This window comes from Oryzias latipes, chromosome 22, assembly GCF_002234675.1.
Source record: "Oryzias latipes chromosome 22, ASM223467v1".
Lineage (NCBI taxonomy): Eukaryota > Metazoa > Chordata > Actinopteri > Beloniformes > Adrianichthyidae > Oryzias > Oryzias latipes.
The window spans coordinates 8,539,953-8,556,958 of NC_019880.2; the positions used below are offsets into that span (position 1 = coordinate 8,539,953).

Below are 17,006 nucleotides of genomic sequence, written 5' to 3' on the forward strand. Positions count from 1 at the left end.
AAATGTTGTTATTGGAGTACAAAAGACATGAATCAAACATTGCTGCCTTTTAAAGTCACAGTCCGCAAAAATGATCAGAAAATGGGGGATTTTGAAGCAATCTGTTCACTAATGTGAAGTTGATCCATTTTTCTAAACCGAATCAAAACACAATCCAATTTATCTGGAAGAGATATCCCTCAAAGAAACACATTTAGTACTTTTCACCATAAGCGCAGTTTAAAAATCTCCTGAAAATAAATGGAAGATCAAAAATATAAATTCAACAAACTGCAATAGAATCACACACACCCACCTAGGGGCAAGCAAGAGAATCCAACTAACCTGTGAAGCATTTTTTTGACGCACGCAGGAAGGTCCCAGCCAGGATTTGAACCATGCCTTCTCGTTGTTGGGCAAGACTGCACTGGTGTGCAGCCAAAAAATAGGAAATTTCCCCGAATATGATATTGTTTTTCCTATTCATAGTGGCTATACATGTTTCAGGTCCTTTTAAAATACATGTTTTGCCACAGTTTTAACCTTGAATGAAGCCTTTTCAACAACATAAGTCAAAAATTGCATTTTCTATTGTTATGACTAAAGTGTACTTTGGTGCACTGTCATCCTTTTCCCTACAGGTGTTTATATCAACACCAGAACACAAAATGACTTAAACGGCACATGATCCTGTTGAAAAAGTACATAAAGTTTGCACAAATGCATGTCTGTTTGTAAGCACTTGCTCTGGGCAGCAGCTAAACTTTTTGTGCAGAATTAAATCATATACATGTATTACACATATATTTATACATACAGACAGACAGCAGCTTGCTGTAGAGCACCTCAGCCATATAATCTTAAATCTAACTAATACAAGTTAAAATAAAACTAACTCATTTGCTGTTTTTTTTTGAATTACCATTATTTTATTTTATCATAGAGAAAGAAAGCAACAACATAAGGATCCATATATGGCTTGGAGCCTCAGGCCCCAGAACACTGTACCGTACAATCCTAATTTTCAATAATTTAATAAAAATGTATTTGGCTCTGATTAATTTACTCTTTTGGAATCTTGTAAATTATTGAAACGTTTCTATAAAAAGGGACATTGTTTTAGCGATAGTAATCAATTCTTTCAGAAAAACAGCTGGAAAACAGATTGATTTATTAATCTCTGTCCTCTCTGCCGACTTTGTTTACACATCCAACATTTATTATTTCAATCTTACTCTGAATAAGCTTGCATTTTAAATAAATCATTAGCACATTGGCACATTTTTCTCATTAACACAGCTGGAATATGGTCACATTCAGAAAAGACTTGTTATTTATTCCAATTTTACATAATCTTCAAGAATGTAAGACACACATTTTCTTATATCAGGGTTCATTAGAGGAGGAGTAGGAGTTTTGTTTTCTGTTATTTTAATCAATAAAACCTGAGAAAAGTCTTCTTCATTACTTGCGTTTGTTATTTTTGTGAAACTTCATCTAAAACCAAAGGATTATTTGTATTTAAAAAGGAGGTTCTAACAAGCTGGATGACTTCCCATTATGTCTTATTGGAACAATCCAAAACCTGACACCATGCATCACAAACAAGACACTGGTATGAAGAAGGTAAATAATGCGGACATGATGTCATCTTACACTGGATGTGTAATCTCAAAATAAATGTTATTTTATTGATTGTCATTCATGACTCAATTTAGAAAAAAATCTCCAGATTAGGGGTTTGCAACCTGGGGCTCTAGAGCCTCATACAGCTTTTTTAGCTCTGCATTGTGGCTCTTTAGCTTTGAGGGAAAATGCTAACAGTTTAAATAAATATCAGGTTTGCAGTTTTGGTTTATTTATTTTCGTCAAGGTTTTGTCTTTTTTTTTAGATTGCTAACCTGTCAGATATTTGATCATCAAGATGGTTAAAGGTTTAATCTATTGTCAGAGCGTTTTATTATTAGACGAAGATACAACACACCATGTTTGACTTGGTTTTCTTGTATTTTTTTTCAAGTAAATCTAATGCAGCAGGGGAATCTTAATTTTTACACAGGGTGTATTTTATTTTGAAAGGAACTTATATATGCTGCTGCCAAAAGTAAAACAAGTTAGAAATGTCGAAATATAACACTGTTATAATTCAATACTCATAAATGTTAAAAAGTAACATGTTTTAAATAAGATCAAAGTTTGACCTGGCTTGACTTTCAACATTCAATGGCAGCACATTTTGTTTGTACAGCCCAAAAACGGTCATAGACACCTGCGTGTTTATGCATATACAAGAGTTTTAAACGCAGAAGTCTAAAATGCCAGTTTACATCAACGTTTCATCTAAAGTATCGGCTTGAACGTGCGTTGCCGAGGATGGTCACCTTTAGAGTTAAAGGTTGCAGACCCCTGCTGTAGAATCATTTCCCACATCCACAATTGGACTTTTATTTTCCATACCACCAAAAGTGGACCATGTCAAGTCACTGTCTCGTTTTCAAATGAGTCCACAGATCTGCATGGATCTGCAGATCCATCTCACATCAAACTTCTCTTGTCATTCCCACCTGACTGAACCTCATCAAAGCAGCCCAAGACCTGAAAAACAAACCGTCTTTTCGATTCTAAGTGAATTAGTTTTCCATCTGTTACCACCTTTCCTCTCCATCAGCTTCTTGTGTTCACCCTCACAAGAGTCCTCTGCCATGCTCTCCTCCCCCCATTGCTCTCACCCTGCTAGACTTTCTGACCGAGTACCTTTCTGCTTTTTCCTTCCCTGCCATTTCCCTCACTCAAGCCCCATCTCTCTGTAACTAATGGTCCTTAAACACAGCTCCAGCTGTCGCAGCATTGGGACTAAATCACAACAATCATGAGTTATTATCAACGGTGTGCTGACTGATTGTGCTAATGTCGCCGGTGATTGTATTAATATCTGGCATGATTGGAGCACATCTATCATCATTTTACTGCCAATGAAGAGGTATTAACTGGTATTATCCTGATAGTAAAAAAAAGAGGCTGTTATGCTGAAGATTAAAAGTGTGCAGAGATAACAGAGACGGGAGGACAAACCGATCAGCTTTTTTGTCTGCTTCCTCTGACAAGAGTTTTACCTTTCATTTTCTCTTACTATCTAATACAATTTTTTCCTTCTTTTTTCAACCCTTTTTTATTACTACTCAATTTCTTTCCTATATTATCTTTTTTCTGCACATTATCCCAATTGAGTCTCTCTTCCTGTGTCCTTGCTATTGTCCTGGGCTGTTTGTCCTTTCCCCCCATCTCCTCATTCTTCATCTTATTTGTACAAATGCTCCCTCCTACTTCCTCATCTTGCCTGCTCATTCTCTAATGATCCACCTGTTATTTTATTTTATTTTTTTCATTTTTGTAATCCCTTTTCCTCATTTGCTCTTGTTTGACAGCCCACCTGCTTCCCCGCCTCGTCTGACCCAGCTTTGAACACGTGTGTGTGTCCACAGAAGTGAAAAGCCCTGTCCACAAATGAGATGGAAGCATGAGGACGTGTAGAAGTGAGTTTCAAGAGTTTTAATGAGCCCCAGCTTAAGAAGAGTGGGTTTACCTGTTTCAGAGGGAGACAGAAGAGGTGCTTGCATATTGCAGTTTTTGGTGTCCTGTGAGACTTTTCTGCTACACAAGCAGAGACATTTTTAACTTGTGCAATCAATACGAGTGGGTGAATGAATACAGAAAGAGGATTTGGTGTGTGCTATACTGATGAATAGCTTGCCTCTTTGTGTTCTCAACCACTCTGTGGACTAACTAGGCCATTTAATCACTCTTTCTCATCCTCAGCCTCCTCTTCGTTTTTGCTTCCCTACCGAAGAGTTCTGCAGAGGTTAGACAACACTTTTTGAGTTCTGTGTGTGCATGTGTGCCCGTCGGTCAGTGTCCGGACAGCCGGCTCGTGCACAGAGCTCATTATGGAGCAGACAGAGGTGGGGTAAACCTCACACACACACACACTGCAGCCCAGCACACACATGCTTGTTAAACTTGGGTGGACCCGCACTCACTAACTTCTGCTGTCACCACTAATTGCCTGACTGTGGCCATTACCTTTGCTTTTATGTTTAACAGTGGCACTTAAAATAACCTTTTTCCTAATGAGGTTTGGGAAGGGCTGAATTATTCCTTTACCTTTGCAAAGGAAGATATCTGCTGTGTGGCACACAACGACAAATACACACCTTCAGGACCAGACCTGCAATCTACCTGTAATTGGAGGTGGGTGACGGAACGTGAGATGCTCACTTTGTGGTGGGTGCTTATGTGTGAAAAGGTTGTGTGGGCAGCCGCGTGTGTGCCTGTAGCAATAATGAGCGCTGGGCCACGGGATGCCCAAAGGCAAGGTTTCATAATAGGGTCAGACTCAAGGACGGTTGGCGCTGATCCACCCGCCTACCTGCGGCATGCTCGCATAAAACATATTGGAACAGGAGGCCACAAGCTGGTCCGGCACCATCTTACAATGTGATGAAACAACATGCTTTCTGAGCTTCACACCCACTCATCCTGCTTCCTTTCCTTCTGTCCATCTCCTCTCCTCAGTCAAACACCCTCTATTCGTCCCCAAACGAGAGATTCACGCTCCACTAGCAGAGACTCTCAGAGTGTAGCTTATTAATGAGAGCATGTTCTAACAACATTACAGAGCTGCTGAAGGAGAGCAGGGAGAGATGAAAAGCAGAGACTGGAGGGATTAAAGACAAGGATAAAAATCGGATGTGGAGAAAACCACAAGACAGGAAAGGGGAGTTTTGGGAGATTTTGGGGAAATCAATATTTTTCTGGATCATTGCTCCAGCATAAATAGACAATTCTAAGTGGCTGCACTTTAAATTGATTTCAGGTGTGAACACAATTCTAACTAAAATACCTGAAATCTGAACAAATATCTTTATTCAAAATTACAAGGTCATTTAAACAAGACAAAAACCTTTTAGTGTGTTGCAGCAACCTGCCGATTGTGCCTTCTAGGTAGGTTTTTTCAAATGTCATTTTTTCATCTGCTCCTGATTCACAAGGATTTGAATCAAAAAATACTCAGCAATTTAAATTGTAATTTTCTTTATATATGTCCAAAAGGAAAAGATTTGTGAAGAAAAGAAGGAGACAAGACATGAAATTAGGAAAGCAGAGAGCACAGTTCTCTGACCTTTATCACTTCAGCTTTAAAATAGAAAGTCTTCATCGCTTTGTGGAGTTTGCACGTTTCACATATTCTTGTGTGGGTTTTCATGTGTTCTGCGTTTCCTCTCTCTTTAAAGTCAATGAGTGGACTGCAGGGGGTGGGACAACTTATAGAAAAAAATAGGACAAACATTAAAAAGGACGTTAAGGGGGAAAACGGAGGCAGGCGGAGAAAGCTAAGAAGAAAGGGGAAGTGAGGATAGAGAACAGAAATAAAAAGAAGATTAAAGGAAGACCTAAACAAGGAGATAGGAGGATGCAGGGAGAGAAAGAGGATCCATGGTAAAATGGGTTTCCTGAGGCATTTAATAGTTATAAGATACTGGAAATGTCAGGAAAGACGAACCATGTGGAGGACAGTGTCATCTAGCGTTAAATGTTCTCACTGCATCTCATTGCAAAAACCCAGAGTCTGCAGCATGAACACCCATCCTCATTGCTAGGCACAAACTTCCCCCTTGCTGTTGTTTATCCGTCAAACAAGTTTCTGCTTGCTGTCTCCTTTAATGCCTCATTATGGATGCAGCATTCACACAAGCATGAACAAAAAAAAGAACAGGTTTAGACGTGATATCTGGTCTCGTGAGTCTCGTAAGGAGTGTTTGTGAGAGCGTTTTGCTTGCTCTGCTTGTTTTTTTTTTATTGTGCGAGTGATCTGGAGAGCGCTGTGGGAGCAGAGCAATAAGCCCGGTGTCACTGGCGTCTAATCATACTCCATGTTCCTTATCAGCTCCACACACTGGAGATGGAATGAACTGTGGAGAGAAGGGATATATATAGTGGAAACGGATGGAGCGAGATGGGGTTAGGTGGCAGCAGGGAGAGATGAGGGGGAGAGAGTGATGAGAGATCTGAGGAGGGAAGAAAGGATTTGAGGGATGAAAAAGTGGAGACTTAAGGGTCTGCTGCACTAAAAGGGTATAAAGAACCAGAAGCAGGTCTGCTGTCCTGCCTCACCTCCCCACCCACACAGCACAATACCACCTTGTGTAATAGGATCCGCCTACCCACCTCAACTCCTCACTGCCTGTGAAATGTGTGACGGCACACCGTGTGTGCTGGCGTGCATGTGTTGGGGTTATCAAGAGTGCTAAGGATGGGTGATAATTGAATAATGACAGTAAGGGCTCTGATGGATTACCTGTCACTCCCCTCCCTTCTCTCCCTCCATCACTGTCATCCCTCTATTCTCTGCTGCTCTCCCCTCCCAACCTCCAGTCAAATTGTATCTCGTCCGTGCCAACAGAGATAAAGACACCCTCAAATTTGCGCAGGTTTGTCATCTTGCTTGTTTGGGTTGGCGCTGATTTGAGTAAACATGTCAGCTGACACTCTTTATGTTGAAAAAGAGTCAGAGAAGCACTTGTATTTGAAAGTCATGTGAATCCAAAATGGCAGAAACGATTTCATCTGAGAAGCTGTTCAAACCAAATTGTTCACTGCAAAAAAGGTAATCTAAAAATAGAAAAGAACATTCAATCTTAGAAAAAAAAAAACTCCAGAAAGTGATCCGTCCATGGAGCACGTCATCTCTACTTAACCAGAAATCTAATAACAGGATCTCAAAATCTAGAAACAAGAGTTCCACACAAGTATCCAAAAAGCGATAAATAAGCTTAAAAAAAGAGAGGTTAGATGGAATTACTTAAAATTGAATGTTCTACAGACCATTAGTACACAGACAGTTTGTAAAAACAACAGTTTCCTTCATCTATGTTTCTGAATATGCAAATATAATTTCAAAAACGTTTCACAGAAGGTTTTCACTGCAAAAACACAAAAGGTTTCAAGTTTAAATATTTTATTGTACTTGATATCGGTCAAAACTAACTTCCTGGTAATTATTTTTTTTTACTTTATTCAATATTGTGAAGCAGAAGTTTTATTTGTGAGCAGTGGGGGATTTTGTTTAAAAAAACAGACTTGCTTGATTTAGAGAAACTGGAATGTTTTATTTGACTCAGAAGAGTACAAATGTATTTTGAATGACAGCAGTTTGAAAGTTAGCAGTGTTTAAGTATAACTTTAAGATAGTTTTATCTTAAAATAGGATACATTTAGAGGAAAACATGTACTTTGGGAAATAAAACTCTTTTTTAAGCAATATATGTATGGTAGTATATATATAAATACTACCATATTTCCAATTTTAAGAAAGATATACTTAAATATGAAAGTTTCTGGTTAGTTTCAAGATTTCATTTTGTCTTAAAAGGACGGGACACTACAACTTATTTTAAGAAATCTAACCATGATAGATTCTGCTGTAGCTCCACTGGCAGATTTTTTTCACTCACTGCATGAAGCATTTTGGATTCTGTATTTTGTAACTTATTTTGAGAATCATTTTTTTTCCAGTGTTGTGTTTTTAAATTAATAAATTAAATTAAACTAAATATGACCCAACAGAAGTAGTAATGAATGAACACACCAGAGTTCAATCCTTAATTTAAAGAATGTAATGCGCACTTTAACGCAAATTCAAGCTTTTTAAAATTTCTCTGGGTCTAAAAAAGAGTGGGGGCCAAATACTCAACTCTGTGGAACTCCATATAGGAAATAAAATGCTCAAAGGTCAAGATAAATTATTTTTTTTACATTAAATTAAATGCATAAATCTATATCAGTTTCAACTTGCATCTCTTATTTACATTTGTCGAAGCTTACACTCACTATTACCACACCTATTGACACATTTTTAGAAAAATGTCTATATTGAATTAACTAAACCTGGAATTTTTCATAAGGTAAATTTAATTTAGATGTTTCCTTTTAAACCTATTTTACTGTTACACTGCAAAAAAAACAAACCTTAAAGTAAAAAAGAACTTTGAAAAAACATCTTAATTTCTGACTTGCAAGAAAAATAATCTTATCAAGAAAGTTTTTTATTACAAAAATAATATTAGTTTGAGAGAATGTGTCTCAGGGACATGAATTTTTCCTCAAATCAAGAATTCTTGGTCATTTTTTGTTTCTTTTTCCAATTTTAAAATAATTTGACTTATTTCAAGGGGTTATTTTTGCAGTATATTTATTAAATGTTCCCTTTATACCCTCTCTTAAAGTCTATATAATCTCGGTATGTATGAGGCAGTTTCGTGTTTGATTTTTAATTGGAGAATACAACAAAAACAAGTAGCTGAAAGACAAATGTTAGCTGTTGTGTTGCTTAATTGTCTTCAATCCATTTCCTTTTGAATGTCTTTTTCCTAAAGGCTTTATGTTGGAAATGAATTGTGCAATAAGAGACATGGGGTCAATCCTGAGTGAAGGTCTTTTTTCCATATGGGGACCACCTACGTTGATTGAACTTCTCTGACTTACCTGTCCACCTGGGAGGTGATTTCCTGAGTGAGCTCCAGGGTGTCTGAATGAAGGTCTTTGTGTGCTTGACCTCTATTTTTTCCCTTTTCCTGTTTCTCTTTATACATATTTTTTGGCACCAAAGTGACTGCTCTGTGCACATGTGCACTCCAAGCAGCAGCAGAGTGAGATGACACAGATGCCATTTAACTGTATCAAGCTGATTAGAGGTCAACTCAAGCGGAGGAGAATATCATCATTTTATTGTCATTCTTTTCATAGATTGAAAAAGAGAAGGTTTGCAGCTCTACACATTAAGGCAGTAACATCTATTTACACCAAGCTGTACCAGTGTTGCAAACTGACAGAAGTATTTAGGTTTTGCTCTCAAGTCCTGCAAATGCTCACAACTCTGTCTGCTGTGACAGCTGTTGATTTTCTTTTACAACATAAAAAAAAAATCACAACTCAGTGAGGAGAACTTCATCCAGCTTTTCAGCTTGTCTGAGCTCAGAAAAGTGTTGACCGTGAGGTGAAAAACACAGTTACTGCACCGCAACCACAGAAAACGTCAACAACAATGTTTTTCTTCTGTTAAGACGAAATGAAAGTTTGTTCTAAAGACTCGCTCTGGGACCACTGCAGGCAGCGCTGAGTCACAGTGGCCTTTTTCTCCTGAACATATAGTGTTACACTGAAGTGGCAACGTTCGGTCCAACACAACAGACGAGGGGAAAGCAGTGATCCAAAACAGAGAGCCGAACAAGCCATGGGAAAGTGGCAATCCGCACATACTGACACATAACTGAACACACACACACAGTTTTCCTCTGCTGCACGTTAACAGCATAACATGCCGACTGCCAATTATGGCAATGAAGGCTGTGGGAAAGCATGTGCACTTATTTACACACACACACATAAATGCACGTACAGTAACTGAGACTCCTATGCTTAAACTTAATAGCACCAGGTTGTTCAGTGCCAGAGACGGACCCTGTTGGAAGGAGGGGTGAGGGTTGGTGTGGAAGCTTAAGCAGGATGCCATTTCCTTACAAACATACAGGGCAGGAACAATTAACAGGACTTATTTTGTGCGGGTTATTTCATTTTTGAGGATGAATGAAGGAGGTTCAAAAGCCAGCTCTTTTAGAAAGAGATTTAATCTGCCAGAAGCGCTAGAACCATAAAAAGAAATTAACTTGCATTTCTACTCTACTGTCATGCATTACTTTTAAGTTTCTACCCCTCTTTCCCAGTGTCTTTTCATGAAAATATAGAGTTCAATTTCATGGACATTTTAATCGCTGATTAGCCCCTCATTGCATTGTCCTGCCCTGCCAGTCAGCAAGTTAGAGGACAATCTAAGTTAGCGGGAGGCTGCAATGATAGAGGCCTGGGTGGCAGAATGCAGGGTGGAAAGAGAACGCAAATAAAGGAGGACAGTGAGGCGCAGATGGCAGGGAGGGAAGGCAGGAGTGGAGGAAAGAGACGGCAGGATGAGGTGGAGGTTGATGGGCTGCATGTCTTCCGCCTCCTCCATCAGCAGAAGCCTGTTGGTGGGGAAAAAAGCGCAGTAATGAGAGCAGCTGCAGTGGATGCGCTCGCACACACCAAGCAGAAACAATCCTCCAGCCACTTAGCCGCCCACTCTTCATCATCAAATCCACACATTTTCACAAACATCATCACTCTTACCCTCACACTCGAAGGCTTGCAGCATGGTGGTATAAGTGGGGCCCAGCCAGGAGGTGTAGCTTCCTAGAACTCTCAGCAGGTGGTGGGTGGCATCGCTGAAGAGCAGATCCGCTTGGCCGTAGTCTGCTGAGCTGAACAAGCTGAAGCCCTCCGCGGCATTGCCAAACACATTCTGCAGGAGAAGGATGCACCATGACAGCACTTAGTGCATGCATGGACGTCTGCATGGGAGTGCTTGCATCTGCCCTCTGAGCAGAAGCACTGAACTCCTCCTCGCATCCCACACACTTTCAAAATAGGATGACAGTTTTCAGCTGACACAGCCGTGGATGGATCGATACCTCCTGAACACACACAGCAATTGAAGTCCAAACCCACCTGCAAACGCTCCAGGTATTTCCAGACGCGGCACTTATCCTCCACGCGCACCACAACGGCGTTGGCTGGGACCGCTGCCAGGTGGCATTGCTCATACTCATTCAGAGCCGCCTCGGTTCCATCTGGACACAGCAGCTTGAGGTCCTCCACCTCCAGATCGAGAGCCCAGGACTCCTGGTTCTTACCTGAACATAAGTGTCACACTGACTTTGAAGAAAGAGGTGCAGGGTTGAGTTTTTTCTTATAGTTATTTCTCCTGAGTGTTGTGATAGTGTGCACTCATCCATCTTTTGACAATGACACAGGTCAATAACTGTATATTTAGACCATAATCAAGCAACCATTTAATTTCTAACGCTGCCGTAAAAACAAATAAAGTAATGGAAGGACAAAAAAATGTTTTTTTGGGGATCGTATGGATTTCTGCCTCTTGTTTTCTTCACCTTGCTTAATTGATCTGAACATTTTGAAACCTTAAGACAGAGCACACTTCGTCAAGCAGCTGCTCTGTCTGTTGATCTGGCATCAAACTTGTCTTTCTCAGCTGCTGCAGCAGAATCTGTGTAGCATGGCAGCGATAATGATCACCATTAATAATGGATATTGCCCAAAGCAGACAAGGCAACACAGATTTAAAAGACTAAATGGACAAAAATGTCATCCTGCATAGCTTTCTTTCTTTCCAGTCTTAATCTGTTTTTGTCATATTGTTTTTTTATTGTACTCTTTTGAACCTAAAAGTATTATTCCAGCACTATCTGTCCTTTTTATTTTAGTTTAGCTTTTGGTGATGTTAAAGTAAAAGAAACAACCACCAGATAACCCTGACATCTTGTGTCCAAAAACAGAATTGCACCTTAGGATTTCACCACTTCAGTCTCTAAAATGTGGGTGAATTTGAACACTGACCATCTAAGTTGTCGAAGACAGTATTGTGTTTAACAAAAGCAACATCCCCGAGGTTTTCAGCAACACATCTGGAAGAAAAGACACACACAACATTAATAAGTTAATGCATCAACATATAAAAACATCTTGAAAAATTTTCTTTTCATGAATTCTTTAAGGTACAAAAATATTTTCCTATTGCTTGTATGCAGCAAACACATTTTTTTCAAAATTTGCATATGTGCAATCTGTATCTGCTTCCCAGCAACACTATAACACTGTTTATTAAAAAATGAAGAAAAGGGAAGAGCTGTGCTGAAAAAAAAAACTAAACTAACAAAAAAGATGAAAACAGATTTAAAATAATACCAAAAAGACTACTTTGTGACACTTTTCTGAAATTAAATGACAAAAGACATTTTTTTAAGTTTATTAAATTTTTAACTGAAACAAAATCACTATTTGAATATTTAGAAGAAAAAAACCCAAGTTGACATGAAATGACACTAAAAAACCTCATTTCAAATTCCTCCAAATGTCTGTACAGTTTGAATTGGTTTTTCTAGCCAAAAAAAAAAGACAATTTACATTTTAAATGACAAAAACTTTTCGAGGATTTTTTTTAATTGTCAAAGTATTAATAAATTTTTAGAAAAATCTCAACTGCCTAAAGTAAACACATTTTTATTAAAGTTCTGAGATGTTGAGTCTAAATGGTTATGGTGAAGTTCATCCTGTGTGAAGGCGGAGCCAGTGGACGTATCAAATACCCGCTCTCTGGGTGTCATTGGTGTCAGTGCTGTACCTCAGCGCCCCCGCCTCTCCATAATGCCTCTCTCTGTGATTGTTGGCACAGATGTGTCTGTCGTTCTCGTCTCCTATGCAGGCCTCACAAAGGTTCTTTGGGTTGATTCCACTGGGATCGTGCTGAGGATCCCTAACACCGGGCACGCAGCTGTAACCAAAGAAGTTCCCCACCGCTGGTAACAGATATAGAAAGCAAGCAGCCTGTCAGAGTTGAAGGAGAGACTAAAGGGGAATGCTTTTAGGCCCATTCTAGCAGGTTTTAATCTCTTGTGGGTTCGAATACATTTATTTGTTTCACTGTGACATTCAAAAAAAGGAGGAATTTCATTAGTTTGGTAATAATATGAAGAAAAATTCCAAAATCACAATTTTAAAAACTAACTTTCTAGGGGTGGAACTAATTACCGACTTAATCGATTATGTTCCTACAATCCAAACAAATCAATCTGTCTGAGATAAGTTGTAGATCGAATTGACCTATACCATTATAAAATTGTTTCAAAATGAATAAATTGATTATTATCTGTATTTGGAAAATACCATTTGAATTTGAGGCACGGTTGGTTTATTATAGCGTGAAAATGATCATGTGCATCACAGCAGACAACAGGCGTGTGATGGCTGCAAAACATGATGAAGCCATCATTATTACTGAAACACTTAGAAGTTTGCAAAGACGTGTGACCATACGGTGTGATAGAATGTTCTAATTATGTTCAGTTTATATTATTTTAATGTGGAAGAACAACAGTGGGCTGATCTTTGAACTAAAATGTGAATGGATTTGCCATGAATTCTTGTTTACTTGTTTGTTGTATTTCACAAGAAATACAAGGAATCTGGAAATCTTCACCTGCACTGTTGAGCACCCGGGGACTTATATCTTGAGTCACACTGATGGAATGACTAAGAATCGTATTTTCAACAACAACCTATGATATGTATCGAGTTATTGTTAAAATGAATTGTTACACCCCTATATCTTTGAGTTGTTTCATCCTCTTGCCTGCCTTTGAACTTCCACCTCACTGCTTTTCCCACCGGACCGCTCAGATGTCTTCCAAACGCCAACACTCACCTGCCACGCTTGGCCTTACCTTTGGGGAAGTTGCACTGCTCCCCCACACTGATTTGGGATGTGTTGACCAAGTAGCCGATTGGAACGGTCCAGCCCACAGTGGTGCGCATGCCGGGGTGACAGGAGCTGCGCTCGTGCATTTCCAGCAAGGACAGGTCTGAGGAGGAGCGGCGGGCCATCGCCACCACATAGTAGTTAATGCCATCTGGGGGGGGAGTGGAATAAATTTGGTACGAGCCACACCTGGATTGGATTTTTTTGGGCTTCTTATCCCTTGTGCTATCTTGTGGGGTCCAGATGACCCCACTTCCAACATTAACTTGGAGGCAGGTTAACGTTGGAAGTGGGGTCATCTGGACCCCACAAGATAGCACAAGTGTTAAATGAAGTAAGTGCTTAATGGCTCCTGCATGAAGCCAAACGTGCCCACTCGATTGTAGGACTCTCCTGCTGCCAGGTCCAGACCATGGCAGAAACCCGCCGCATAGATGTCATCGGCAAACATGGAGGCTGCATCTGCTGTTCCATTCTGAGAAGAACAAATTCACAGTTGATGAAGGATGAAACTGCTGCAGACATCAGACAGAATTTAATTTTCATTTCATTTCATTTATTTATTTGTTCCTTTCATGAAAATCAAGCAAGAAAAACACATTTATAGCTACATAAACCTTTTGGACAATGTTGCATTTAAATAAAAAAAAAAAGTTTTTTTTATGTTTAATAAAAGGTTGTACTCATTGTATTAAATGTTAATTTCTTAAATATTTAATTAAAATGTTATTTTGCATGTCTAGAATAATTTGTTTTTCCTGCAGAACGTTTAGAGACTCCAGGTATGATTTTTGTGCTTCAAGGTCAATGTGTCATTGCACAATGTCCCTGTATAAAAATGTACTTACTTTCAATTTTTAACAAGATTTAAACATTTATTTTTAGTTTAATGTTATTTTAATCATGAAACTGTTTTCTCCACAAACATAATCATGTCAACCAACATCCATGGTCTTTGTTTATCTGGTTTAATTCCTGTGTTATTCCTCCTAAACTGATAAAAGATGCCTATGGCACTTTCTTTCGGCTGACATCCCAGAAGTGGCAGCCTCTGCTTACTCAAAAAATCTATTCATTTAAACTTTAACTGCTTTTTTGTATTAGCTTGCACTTCTGCATTTCTGTCAAAAGCACTGGTTAATCATAAAAGGAAAAAGTTTTGGTTTAAAATAGAAAAGCATTTTGTAAGGTAAGAGATAATGTTAAGATTGGAAACAGGTTTTTAAAAGACCTTAGTATTTACATTTTCATTTCATTTTAAGAATTTATTTATTTAAAACAAGAGACTAGAGCACAAAAGAACATTGATTACATGAAACATGAAAAGATTGTATTTTTCCCTTTTAGCTCCATTAAGATTTGCCATCATCATGGGTTATAAAAGCTCAAGTCATGCAAAAGCAAAGTAAAAGGAACTGTATTTGTCAACCTTTTAGTCTCTTTTTGTTTTGTCTACAAGAAATTGTTTATGTGGCCAGAACTTCTATTAAAAATAAATAAAAAAATCTTCTTCTCTAAGATGTGATAGGGGCAGTAATAAAATAATGATAAAAAAATGTTATTTTTCTGACTTCTCCTTTCAAGTCATGAACACGTGTGTGCTTATGTTGTATATTGAATATGTTAATGTCATGTGGTATTCTCAGTGAAAGAGTGTTTCATGTTGCTGCAGGCTGGTTCGTCATCTACTCTTCCATGTCCAGGGCCTACCTTGATCTTGTTCATGCAGTCTCTAGCGTTCAGCCCACGGACACACTCCAGTGTTCCTTTCACATTTTTGGCCGTAGCATTGCCGGCCAAATCCAGACACTTCTGCTCTTCAGCATCTGACACCACACACCAGGAGACTGCACAGCAGACAAAACAACAACAAATGAAAACATTTATGCTATTTGGCTACAATGATTTAGAAAAAAAAAGTTTTAAAACAAATAAAAATATATTTTTAGACAGAAATGCAGCTAAAGTGTTTACACAGATCTAAATCTTCAGAGGTTTTAAATTGGAATACCTGTAGATTTTTTAGTGGTGGCACAGCTGGTGCTCAGCAGAGGCAGAAAAAGCAGAAAAATCACCTTGAGTCCTCTCTCTGCAAGTGCCATGTCGACTCTGATTGGAAACCTGCTTGCAACTGATTCTGACTGATTCTGTAATTTAGCAGAGATCAGGAACAAGAGGAATTCATCCCCACCTCCCTCTTTCACAACCTCATAACTGAGGAGAGACTGTAGAGAGAAGAGAGAAAAAATCCCATTATTCACATTACTCTTAAGTCAAAGCCCTCATTAGATAATCCTTCCTCCATCCCATGATCGCTGTATAATGTTTCCCCATTCAATTATCCACTGAGACTTAAACCCCGTGGAGCGGATTGGGGTAGATACATGTGAGCTTGAAGCGGCTCGGATCACCTGGCGCAGAGTGTGGACTAGGGGTTTTTAATTAAAAAAGCTGTGGACAATGCACCTCTGTGCCGGAGTGGTGTTCCTGGACAACAGATACTGGCTGGGTCCTGCTCCGACTCACTGGAGGCTAAAGCCCCACATAAGCAAGAACAAACAGCAATGGTTATTGTTTGTGTCTCAGAGACCCAGCAGAAGGCGTACAAAACAGTTACTGGATACAATTGTACGTTTTTTCAAAGCTCCAGACATAAAAACTCCCAGACACTTTTCCCCAGAAGTCACTGATTCTGAAAAAAAAATCACACAATCATTTTGTCAACTGAGAAAAGCACAATTTTATGTGTTACATCTTGCAGTAAAACACAACTAAATTTACAGAGATGCTCAATATGTATGGAGCCCCAAATTGTACAAAATTTAAAAAATAGATTTGACCTTGTGCAATCACACAATCAACCAATAAATCTCTCAATAATATATAAAAAGATCATGAAATTGTGAAAAACCTGCACATAGATTTTAAATTAGCCATTATATTCTCAAATGTAGTTGATTTCATGGGGATTTTAAAAAAAAGGCTTATAAGATTTAATCTTTTAAATAAAGTACATGAGAACATATTCAGATCCAGTAAATTTAGATTACTGAGATTCTTGTAATTATAATAATTGAAAAGTTTTTCATAGAAACATTGTTGCAGACACAGAACATTGGAAAACTAAGAAGATACGAGAGAAAAAAAATGTTGGATTCTGCTCCAAAAGAATAATGTAGTATGTTTTGTAATTCTCCCTTCTCTTCTAGAATATAATTAATTTTTTTCAGTATATGTGCTTATTTCTTGTAATTCTTTAAAAATATTGTTTGTCTAAATTTAAATTTGGACTGAATTGAAAAACGGGACTTGGACTTGATAAGTAGTTCATCCAAAGCCGTTTTTCGAACTTTGCATAGTGTCCTTTTTCATGTTTTTATTTTATTTCATTTTATCAGTTCGAGAGAAAAAAAAACTAATATTAAAGTGAATGTACCCATAAACGACAAAGAAAAAGACAAAGTCAAAAACTGGCCCCATAAAGCCTTTTCAGTGTGCAACAACAAAGCACCTAGCAAAAAGTAGCACTTTTAAAGTTTATTCCATTAAACATACTAGTAGAACTACAAGTGTAGCAAGTATACTATAAGCCATGTACTGTATG

At 38.5% G+C, this 17,006-nt stretch overlaps 1 protein-coding gene across 1 annotated transcript; it reads right to left on the reverse strand.

Annotated features, from left to right (window-relative positions):
* Positions 1-8,742: 8,742 nt before the first annotated feature.
* On the reverse strand, positions 8,743-15,904 carry LOC101158493 (otolith matrix protein 1). The gene is made up of 9 exons (XM_004082212.4): positions 15,414-15,904; positions 15,113-15,249; positions 13,775-13,877; positions 13,368-13,553; positions 12,269-12,443; positions 11,485-11,552; positions 10,576-10,760; positions 10,198-10,369; positions 8,743-10,052 (listed from the first exon to the last, which is right to left on the reverse strand). Exons 1-9 carry the CDS (start codon positions 15,502-15,504, stop codon positions 10,042-10,044), a joined length of 1,128 nt encoding a protein of 375 aa, XP_004082260.1. The 5' UTR covers positions 15,505-15,904; the 3' UTR covers positions 8,743-10,041.
* Positions 15,905-17,006: the final 1,102 nt, after the last annotated feature.